Here is a 12,002-nt window from a genome sequence, read left to right as displayed (position 1 = left end):
AATGGAATTTATGGAAGGGGGTACTATGGTCCAGCACTGCAACCTGTTACGATCTATTGCACTAACCCTCAAGCTATGTGCATTCCCAAACCCACACCGGCTGATCATTCTAAGGTTCGCTGTGTACCCATGTTTCGAGCAGGTAAACCCCATCGTCTCTAGGCCAACCCCCTTCATGTGTCACCAGCCGGTGATCGAGGATGCTATGGAATGATTACGAAATGGTGATGGAATGATGTAGATGTCTAATACAAGGAAAAATGAGAGAATCCCGAGAAAAACCCCAACTGCGACCTCCATTTTGACGGGTACATTTATTCAGGCAGATGCATCTCTAAATAGTGGATCCAACATTCAATGAAACTTTGACTCAGAACATTTTAACCTAGAAGACATTTTCATAGGAATGTGTTATAAGTAAAATGTAACAGCTTTTTTAAAAATGCACCTTGTTTTTATGTTAAGGCTGTTACTCACCAATTCATAACCCCCAGAATGTTTGAAGTGCCACAACTACTGTTGGTTAGCGGGTCTAGACCTAGTCAGGAGGACATTACATGGTTCACTGACCATATCTCACTTTTACCATCTGTGAGACTGTCTGGCTCAGGGATGCAAAACTGTGCTACAATTGTGGCACACTTCACAAGCCAGAACACATGATTCGTCCCTTCCTTTCACCCCTACACGTCATTGGATATGGTAGGGGAAGAGGAAATATGTATTCAGTGTGCTTGCAGATGTCACAGATACATAATTCAAAGCCGGGGGATCGTGGACGGGGAACAAACTCCCCATGCTTCCACCTCTCTCTTCCCCAGTTCTGCATCCCTGGTGTGGCTGAACATCTACACAGGAATACTTAACTCTCTCTTTTGTGTGTTATGCAATTCAAATGAACCCATGAATTTAGAAAACATTTAGGAAGATGTAAAACCGTACAAAAGAAGATTCTATACCTCAAAATACTGGAGTGCAAGAGGACTAATAGCTTCATTATCCAACATCTAGGCATTTGAATAACAACAATAACATTCAATGAAATTGTGTTCATTATTACTCCTGTTCTTGCACAGGATAGGGACCGATGGCGGGCTTATGTGAGGGCGGCAATGAACCTCCGGGTTCCTTAAAAGCCAGTAAGTAAGTATTACTCATTGTTGGCCCTCTAACAGACGTTTTCTTAAGTTGAATGTTATTTGAAATCGGCAAATAAGTTATCTAGAGCAGTGGTTCCCAAACTTTTTGAAGGCACGACCCACTTTTGGGCGAGACTTCTGTATGCAATCCCCACTACTTAAATGGTAGGGTACTTAATCCCATTCAAAAGATACAAATCACTGTAAAATAAAAAACGATGATTTTACTCAAAATTAGTGGATACCACCCAAAAATGACCAAAATAGAAGAATATAGTGCAACAATGACACGAAATATTACATGAACATCATTTATGGTAACCTACTCTGCTGATATTTTCGAACACAAACACTTTGAGAAGTAGTTCGCAAGGCCAGGGATAACAACAAAGGATTTACATATGAGAAAACGTAATTTTTGATAGATATCATTTGACAAAAAGAAATTTGTACAAATCTGGCTTTCAGATAATAGCTCCCTGTGAAGCAGACTTGAATAATTTCAAGGGAAAAATTATTCCGGGGCCAGATATCGATCCCGAGACTCTTCGCTTAGTGCACGAATGCTCTACCGACTAAGCTACCCAGGAACCATACACGACACCGTCACAATTTTTCCCTTTATATCCACACAATTCAAACGGGCTGACAAGACACCAGAAACTCAACTTTGAGTGCATACAACTCTGTGTGACTTAAATTGTGGCTTTCCGTTAACGTATCTCCAGTAACATATATTTTATACAAATCTGGCTTTCAGGTAATAGCTCCCTGTGAAGCAGACTTGAATAATTTCAAGGGAAAAATTGTTCTGGGGCCGGGTATCGATCCCGGGACACTTCGCTTAGCGCACAAATACTCTACTGACTGAGCTACCCAGGAACCATCACAATTTTTCCCTTTATATCCACACAACTCAAACGGGCTGACAAGATTCCAGAAACCCAACTTTGAGTGCACACAACTCTGTGTAACTTAAATTGTGGCTTTCTGTTAACGTACCTCCAGTATCATATATATTATACAAATCTGGCTTTCAGGTAATAGCTCCCTGTGAAGCAGACTTGAATAATTTCAAGGGAAACATTGTTCCAGGGCCAGGTATCGATCCCGGGACCCTTCGCTTAGCGCACAAATACTCTACCGACTGAGCATGGTTCCTGGGTAGCTCAGTCGGTAGAGTATTAGTGTGCTAAGCAAAGGGTCCCAGGATTAATACCCAGCCCCGGAACAATTTTTCCCTCGAAATTATTTTGATTCATTCTAGTGTATTAAAGAACTCATGGAAAATTTAGCTACGTGTGATAAGATAAATACTGAGTTTGTGTTTGCAAACATGCAATTAACTTTGTAAAATTTTAAAGAGCTTTTTGAGCCTTTTCCGGAAGACTCTCAAAACAATGCAAAAGCCACAGATGGATACTAAATCCATTTTTAGACAGTTGCGTTCAACTGGGTGAAATTCCAAATATATATTACAACATGTGAAATGTTGTACTTGATGGAAGAATTTAATTTAAATATGTATGTACCTACTACCTACTGTTAGAATGTTGAAACTAGGCTTTTTCGCAAAGTGTAGACCAATTTTGGTTCAAAAGAATGCATGAATACCTCGAGCTTTTGAAAGAAGCTCTTAAATTTTTTATAACATTTGCAGTCTCATACTCATGCAAATTAAGCTTTTCGTCTATGATTGCTATCAAAACAAAGGCGAGAAATCTTATTGAACTTGAAAGTGATATCACTATGTGTGTATCGAATACAGAGTCCAGATTTGAGAGCTATTTTCTGAAAAAGAGGCACATTTATAACATTAATAAAATTGTTTTTTTATTTAGTGTGTAACCACAGTCTAGTATATACAGTGACGAAGCTTCAGTTGTGAGGGTGCTAGGAACAATAGACTGTGCCGGTGCTATTTCACATTGTCTGTAATGAGGTGATAGTAGCGATCCTAGTGGTTAGCAACTATCTATGGATGCATATTTACTACGTATTCAGCTTCGTGACTGTATATACTAGACTGTGGTATAACTACAGAAACTTTTTTATTTTTATGTTAAATGTTATTTATGTTTCCGAACACATAGTAAGTGTATGTTACTGTAATAAATAGTTTTTCGTTTTATTTTGTAAATCATCTCGTGACCTGCCCTCAGCTCTTTATGCGACCTCCAGTTTGGGAACTATTGATCTACTGTAGTGTAACAACACTGGCAACCTGTATTCATATGCTTTATTGCTTCCTTATCAGTTCAGTATCCAACATGTCGCACAAATGTGGCTTATCGAGATGCACTATTACTAAATATCTCTGTCAAAATTATCAGTTGTGGAACCCGAAGGAGAGGACAATATTTATGAGGATGATGAGTTCATAGCAGACAAGAATAATTCCAGAATTGATGTTAATTATGTACCACCTACAAGTTTGTCTATAAGTTCTTCAGATGAAGATTAAGATTATGTTTTATTTAACAACGCTCACAAGTGCAGAGGTTATATCAGCGTCGCCGGATGTGCTGGAATTTTGTCCCGCAGGAGTTCTTTTACATGCCAGTAAATATACTGACATGAGCCTGTCGCATTTAAGTACACTTAAATGCCATCTACATGACCCGGGATCGAACCCGCAACCTTGGGCATAGAAGGCCAGTGCTATACCAACTCGCCAATCAGGTCGACTTCAGATGAAGATGTGCAAGATGGTGAGGTTAGTTGGGGACACTCGAGTTTTGCAAGAGTCGTTCCCTGCCAAGAAATGGCATGATCACTGGGAATAGTGTATCTGCATTCTTGGCATGCGCAAGCAATTTCACTTGAGTTGTGTTATGTTGTAAGAAGTAAGTTGGTGGTGAAAGTTGTACTCTTGAAAGTTTAAATTTAAAATGCTCCATGTAAGCTACTGTTGTAATGACTTATTCATTACGTTAACATACTTATCTACACAATATATACAGAAACGAAAATCCTGTGCGGCAACAAGACGCAAATTTCGGGAAAAGTTTTCAGAGAGACCTGTTCCAGTTGCCAGTACAATATTAAGACTTTATAAGAAGTTCATGCAGACAGGTTTGGTAAACATCGAAAAACCGAAAAGAGAACGCTGTGTTCTGTCAGAAGAGAAATTAGACGAGATTGGTGAAAGATTGGAACACACCCCTCAAAAATCTTGCGAAAGTCACTGCAAATTTCATAAAAAGATGTTAAATGTGTGTTGCAGTAAATGGAGGACATTTTGAGCAACGAATGTGAGCTTGGTAAGTACTGTAACTTTTAAGCATTGTAACAGTAGGATTGTAGCCCTAAAAGTGCAGGAGATGTGTATGTGTTCCTCGCAGTAACCAACACATTGAGAGCCGGGCCGGCTCTGGACAAAATCCCAAGTTTCCTCAACTAATCTCACTGTGTAAGTGAATTACGGCAGACATATTTTCTCTGTTCCAGGAGAGTTTTCGTATATTTTTATAATATTACCTATTATATTATTATGTATTATGAACATTAAATTCAGATGTTTAATATGGGCAGAGCATGTAGCACGTATGGATGAATCCAGAAATGCATATAGTGTGTTAGTTGGGAAGCCTGAGGGAAAAAGACTATTAAATGGATTTGAAGGAGGTGAGATATGATGGTAAAGACTGAATTAATCTTGCTCAGTATAGGGACTGATGGCAGGCTTATATGAGGGCAGCAATGAACCTCCGTATTCCTTAAAAGTCATAAGTTGTTGTTGTTGTTTTCTAATGCCAGGCGTTTGACAATAAAGTCATTTGACCTCTTGCACTCCAATATTTTTCAAAGATATTATCATGACTAGCCACTGAAGCACAGATTTTGAGGTGTTCCGAATCTATTTCTTGGTTTGAGTTGCACAATGGGCAGTTAGGGGACTGATATATTCCAATTCTATGCAGGTGTTTGGCCAAACAATCATGGCCTGTTGCCAATCTAAATGCAGCTACAGTCATAAAAGTCATAAGTAAGTAAATAAGTAGACCTATATTATTATGTACACTCTTATTAGCTAAAGTAAGAGACGGAATTTATAGGAAATCGTAATAATATCAAAATAAAAGAAGAACTTCTTATGTTTCAGAATAACGGAAGTAAAAATGTTGCAAGGAAATATTTTGCCCATCAAAATGATGGATTTGTTCTAATAGGTAGAAAGAATCCCCATCTTCCTAATGTTAAAGAATGCAAGATTGGTGAAGAACAGTGTGGGCAGCTTCGAATTTCAAAGTGGGCCACATCTTAACAATGAACATATACTATATTTTCGCGTTCTTACATTTTCACAGCAAAATTAATTTCGAGCAAAACTTATTTAGAACGTACAATATAATGACATTTCATATCTCCTGGGGTTTAAAAAAGGATCATATAAGTGTGAAAAACGTATAACGAAATACATTAACTTGAAAAGTATAGAAATTTTGCAGAATTTCAGATAAAATCATGTAAGTGTGAAATGTAAAAAGAAGTTTTACTTTATTATGAAACTTTAATTTGAGATAATGTTCCAAAGACAAGTCAATATGTTTCAATACTGATTTCGTATTTTTAGTTTCAGTGACATCTCAACGTTACATGCACTCTCTTTTGACATAAACAGTGTCACAACAATTTGTACAACAGCTAATGTATACTTATAACAAACATCAAATGCATTACCTCACTTATAGCATAACAGAAAGCTGAAAACAATTTAGTCTCACCAGGTACGGTATAACAAGATCTTTGTGAGTGCGTAACAGATAATCCAGCACTTTGGGACGAGGCAGTTGCTCCACTTCAGCAATATCTTCCGTAAACATCTTGAGACCTTCTTCAGGATTAGCATCCAAAACCCATCCCGCAAAATCCAGCATCAAATTGATGTGATCCTTGCCTGCCAAAGTTACAAAGTACTGAATAACGAAGAAGTCTTTTATTTTCATAATGCAATTCATGAAGTCTCAAAGAGGTCATATATTAATAATAATAATAATAATAATAATAATAATAATAATAATAATAATAATAATGATGATGATAATGATGATGATGATGATGATGATAATAATAATAATAATAATAATAATAATAATAATCTCTCAATATCTCACATCCTTGATAATAGGATAGAATAAGCACTTAAGTTCCATTTTGGTATTTTTACCTCCCAGAAACACTCTCGGTGCTTATTTGAATACTTAGGTCCCAGTTAGTTTTTAGGGATATGATTTGGTTATGAAATTTACGGTGAATATTAGTAAATAATTAATATCTATTAAATTTTATTTATATTCAAGATTTATAGTTTCTATACGATTTATACCTTATATTTCTACTTATGGCATATTTAATAAACCTTTATTTTACGAGTAGAATATATAACTCATATAAGGTGTCTAATTCTACAAACATTTTAGAAGAACCATTACAACAAATAAACTACAAAAAATAAGGAAGATGTATGCGAACTTCTCAGGGATTAGCATATAATTGATTGTTTATTGTTTAATATGTACCTCTCATTACCATTATTAACTCTATTTTAGACATTTAACATTATAAAATACATTTACAGAACCTGTATGTTAAACCTACATATACATTTAAAATGTAATAAAACCATTCATTCATTCATTCATACCTAGGAAAACATGAAGACCTGCTCACATCATGTATATTAACAGATAATTAATTTGTCAGCCTGAAATCTCTGTTTAATATTGAAATTTCACGGTTCCAATAATTATTACCTACATATAATTAATGTATTTTTATATTCAATTTAATGTTATTCTATTTGCTGTGAAATGTTAAAAATTTTTAAAAGATTTTTTTTTAATCTCAACTGAAGTAAAAATAAATTCATTTCGATTTAATGCATAAAATACAATTTTTTTTAAGGAATCAATGACTTGACAACACTGTTGCCTCGCTACCACATTATTCCCCCTCTCTCCCCATGTCTACATGAAGTTGCTTTCCTATACATCTGCTAATTCCCACCCTTAGCGAAAGCCAGACACAAGCAGAATTAAACACAGCAGAACAGAACAACACACAGCCTGCTAATTCCCGCATTTTGCGAAAACCAATCATATTCAATGATGGATGCAGCAGCTGAGGTAGTGCTGAAATAGCGACAGCATTGAACGCTTTGCTGACCGACAGTCTTGGAATAGTGACCGGCATTTTTCGTAGCAAATTCTTTTTTTTTTTGCTGCAAGCCAGCGAAAGTGGAGGGAGTAGGCACCAACCAATGGTGTCTTATATTCCAGAATAGACGAAACAGTGGTGTGTCTCTTTGTAACCACAGCGGACATTTTGCAATCTGGTCATTCAGCAACTCACAGCTACTGTAACTCAGCAAAAATGAATAGCTGAATTAGTGCTGTCCCAGCTGAACACAGCCATAGCTTCTTGTCTCTGTTGTGCTCGCTGAGGTGTGTGGGGTCAGTGCTACTACAGTGAAGAGATGGAGTTTTTCACAGTTACTGTACATATCACTAGAAAACAATGGCTGTGAAAAGGAAAACACTTTCTCTCACGGAAAAACTTAATTTAATTCGCAAAGTTGTAAAAAACCCAAACACTAAGATATCCGAGATGGCAAGAAGGAGAGTTGATTGGGACCCAGCTTCCCCTTATGTTCTTCATTTTTTGTACAGTGTTGTCCATAATTTACTTATTGTAGCTTTTTTTTTTTTTTTTGCAAAAGTACGTATTCAAATATGTTTAAAGAAAAGTAGCAAAGCCCTGTTTAGCGTCAAACCCCATTTAAGATTAATTATTCCATTTCCTCAGAAAAACGTTAAATAATGGTTCTACTGTATTTTTATTCTCCAAAGAAAAATCCTCTGAATGACTGAAATACTTGCAGCTCAGCTTTCATCAAGTTCACAGAACACTTATTTCTTACATCTGATCACTTAAACTTCATAGCATTATAAAAATAAATATCTGCATAAATGGTCCTAGTATATTCCATGTTGAAGCTAATTATATAGTGGGGGGAAAAAACGTAGATAACGCTCAAATTACGGAAGATATATTTTAAGGTAAAGAAACATAAGAATACAGAAAAAAAGTACAATCTGGCAACCCCACACCGCACCCGCTGCTGCTGCCACCACCACTGCCATCATCATCATCACCACCACCACAGCCACTGCCAACATTGCCAACAGCCCTACTACAGTCAGTGAGTAGAAAGTAAGTAAGGAGAAATTTTGTTAATTCTGTTCTAAACTTTTTCTCTTGGCCCTTCAAAGTTTTAAAATAAACAGGCATTGCATTGAATACTGTGTAATATATGAAGAGTGAACTGTTTTATAATATCTTATACTAGCAGAGGGTAAATGGAGATAGGATTTGTCTCTTGAATTATGAATATATTTTGTCTCTTGTATTATGAATGCAGAGAATGAATGAAGATTTGTATTAATCTTGGTTTTTAACACAAAAACATCATCAGGGAAAGAATGTACTCACAAGGTAAGATCAATATTTATAAATTTTGGAATTTTTTTTACATGATATTCTTTTCTGTTCACATGTAATTATTCTTAGGGCTTTCTTCTTTTGTAAAACAACCGTTTTAATGGATGTTTATATCGCCAATAGAAGATAAGGATCTTAATGCATAACAGGCAGAGTTCAATTTAGAAATAATATAGTATTCTACTTATGCGTATTTTCCAGTTCAAGTGATTATTCAAATCGATACCAAGAAGCTTTGTGGTTATAGATTCTTCGAGATCAATTCCATTTTAATTTAGTAGTGCAGGAAAACTGAGTATTATTATGTGTACTAAATTTGATTACATTGATTTTATCAAAATTAAGTGCTAATTTATTTGCACTAAAGCAATCATTTCTTAACTTTAACAATGTATGACAAGCGTTTATTATTTCCATGAAATAATCACAATTTTATGATCTGCAATTAAGATTACCTGGGATAAAATATTTATGGTTGAGACTAAAGCATTAATATAAACTAAAAACAATAATGATCTAAAATTGATCTCCGGAGAACTCCAAGTTTAATAATATTTCTAAATTCCGAACAAGTAAATTTGTAACTAGAGAAGTCCTTTCTTCAATAATGGTCAACAACTCAACAAAATTCTCCGATTAACTGTGTCAATAAGAGGATATTAACTTCAGATCTTACCACCCTCCATGTATTACTTTACTATTACTTATCCTCTTAAGGTGTAATTAAAAATTTCTGAGTCTAATCAAGCCTCAATCCATGTCCCACTTCATTTACTGAACAAACAAACTTGTAATCCACTTCTTTATAAGTATAGAAGACCAAATTGTTTCTTATACTAACAGAAAACAAAGTTGCATACTAACCAAGATGTTGAAGATACTGCAGAGTCCGTTCATATCCTCGGAGACTGGAATCAGGTTGGTCTGCCTGCTTCTGTAGTAGTTCCAATGCTTTGCGATGTAATCCCTTTGTCTGATAGAGTATAATGAGTTCACTGAACTTCTGGTACTTTTTCAGCGTTTTTTCAGTCTCTCCCAAGTGGCAATGGTTGAGTCTCAGTAGAGGTGCAACTAGTGCATCATTAGTCTATAATGGAATGTTTCAGTTTCCTGTTGGGTTCATTTGATCTTCACACTACTTACATAAGCAAAGAACAAATTTCAAACATCAAATTCAGTTGAACTGTACAGTATTTGTTATGGAACATTAATGATGAGTAATTAATATTCAATAACATGATTTCATATTTTGTTAACATTAACAGTGAGTAATTAACATTCAATATACGACCATAATTTAATATTTAATAATATGAATTCGTATTTTTGTTATTCTTTTTTCTCACAACAACATTTCTAATGAACCTGAATTTATTCTGCTTTCTTCGAGCAAAGATCCAAGGCCATTCTTGAAGATCTCAAGACTAAAAAATATCCCACATATACTGAAAAAATTCAGTAAATGTATATTATCTCACCTGCAAATAACACTTAAGAAGTGTTGTGTCAATGATCTGCAGAAGCTGCTGGGTTGATTTATGATTAACATTATTCTGTTGATCACCATTTGTGGTTGATTTAGTGTCCCCCATCAATTTATGTCGCACCTATTTTAATAAAAAATATGTTTCATTTAATGATAGTGAGTTCTCTATAAGGAGTGACTTTTATTTTAACGACTACAATTTATATTCAACTTTTATATAACTTAGAGCAAAATGGATGTGAACCACATATGTTTTAGGGATTTCCTAAAACTAAGCAAACCACTTGAGAATTTCATCTTGGAACTTAATTTTCTACTATTCCTTGAAAATATAACTCTGGTATTTAACAACCCAACCCAACATATAACAGAAGTAGCAAACACCCAACTATAACAAAGCCAGTTCTCATGCTCAATATTAATTCCTTTTAAATAGCTTTGTTGCTGAATATTAGACTCTGTTCATATGTTCCATCTCTGAATGCAAATGAATGCAACTTCTAAAACTACTTTATTTTAGACGCTTATTGCTAGGGAATATAAGCACTCAAGAGTGCATGTAATTCATCACTTTCATGTATTCCTTCCTTATAATTAGTAATGTTACTCAGTCGGAATATAAAGTTTATATTATCTTCACATTTTAAATACTAGATTATGGTACCTTGTTGACTAATTTCAGCCTGTGGGCTATCCTCAGAGTTTGTGTGCACTCAAAGTTGGGTTTCTGGCATCTTGTCAGGCCACTTGAGGTGTGTGGATATAAAGGGAAAAATTAACACGTTATCAGGTGTAGATCCTGGGTAGCTCAGTCGGTAGAGCATTGATGCACTAAGCCAAAGGTCCTGGGATCGATACCCAGCCCCAGAACAATTTTTCCCTTGAAATTATTCATGAAAAATTTGAGTTTTATTGGTGATACTAGCAGACGAATTCTCTCCTTTTGTCAGTACTGCATCGTTAGGAGTTAGTGAAAGCTGATCTCTTGTTTACAATATGTGTAAAAGCACTGCAACTCTTAAGAGATAATCTTGGAAAATACGAGAATCTTGTGCTCAGAGTTGTGATGTATAGGAGAATCGTAGAGTCCTGATGATTCCATTAATATGTCTTTGTTTTATTGTAGAATTTTCTTTATTCCTTTCTTTTGTTATGATACTCACGCAAGTACACTATTTCTGATTGTCTTTTGTTTACGACAAAAAAAATAGTAAATATACTTTTAGTCTACCTCCCTTCACATAAGTAATAAACATTTTCATTTTCAGTTGACTCCCTTCTATTACATGGACTCATTCAGTACCATAACTTCCTTGACAGTATCAAGTTACAGTATATGCAGATAACACAAGTCGCTTATTAAATAATGCTCATCACTTATTTACTTGCACCACTTGACAGATAGCACCATATTCTTTGAAATGTGCAGCATCTAGCAGAGACTTCTTGAACTTCGTGCTAGCTAAACATGTTAGATTTTCTTATCAACTGTACCTCTAACAAAAGACATATTCATATCAAAATAATAATAGTTAGCTTTTAATACGAAATACAGAAGTATACCTAAACAATAGCTAATTGATAGTTTAATTACAAAATAAACAGCAGATTACTAAACAATGAAAAGGACTCCTACACGAAACAAATGTTGTTTTTTAATATATATAACTCTGAACTTAACCAACAACTAGATCTCCTATAAAGATGGAGAAAATAAGTTAGAAGAATTATTGTGCACGATGTTGAAATATACTACACATGTGAATTATTTTCAAGATTTAGTGAATCAAAGAGGTTTGCCCAGAAATTCGGCTCTCAATCCATAAAGCATTCACAAATAATATTGAATGCAATGGCTGTGAATTTTGCTGAAA

At 35.0% G+C, this 12,002-nt stretch overlaps 1 protein-coding gene across 1 annotated transcript in view; it reads right to left on the bottom strand.

Annotated features, from left to right (window-relative positions):
- Positions 1 to 12,002, bottom strand: part of Vps39 (vacuolar protein sorting 39) — a 62,791-nt gene that overhangs the window by 21,092 nt on the left and 29,697 nt on the right. The window contains exons 9-11 of the mRNA XM_069843321.1: positions 10,121 to 10,249; positions 9,507 to 9,729; positions 5,867 to 6,039 (exon numbers count right to left, since the gene is read on the bottom strand). Of these exons, the coding sequence (XP_069699422.1) occupies positions 5,867 to 6,039; positions 9,507 to 9,729; positions 10,121 to 10,249 (525 nt within the window). The remainder of the gene's footprint in view (positions 1 to 5,866; positions 6,040 to 9,506; positions 9,730 to 10,120; positions 10,250 to 12,002) is intronic.

This window comes from Periplaneta americana, chromosome 13 (assembly GCF_040183065.1).
Source record: "Periplaneta americana isolate PAMFEO1 chromosome 13, P.americana_PAMFEO1_priV1, whole genome shotgun sequence".
Classification (NCBI taxonomy): domain Eukaryota; kingdom Metazoa; phylum Arthropoda; class Insecta; order Blattodea; family Blattidae; genus Periplaneta; species Periplaneta americana.
The sequence above is the reverse complement of the archived record's forward strand: the minus strand, read 5'-3'. Positions and strand labels throughout refer to the sequence as shown.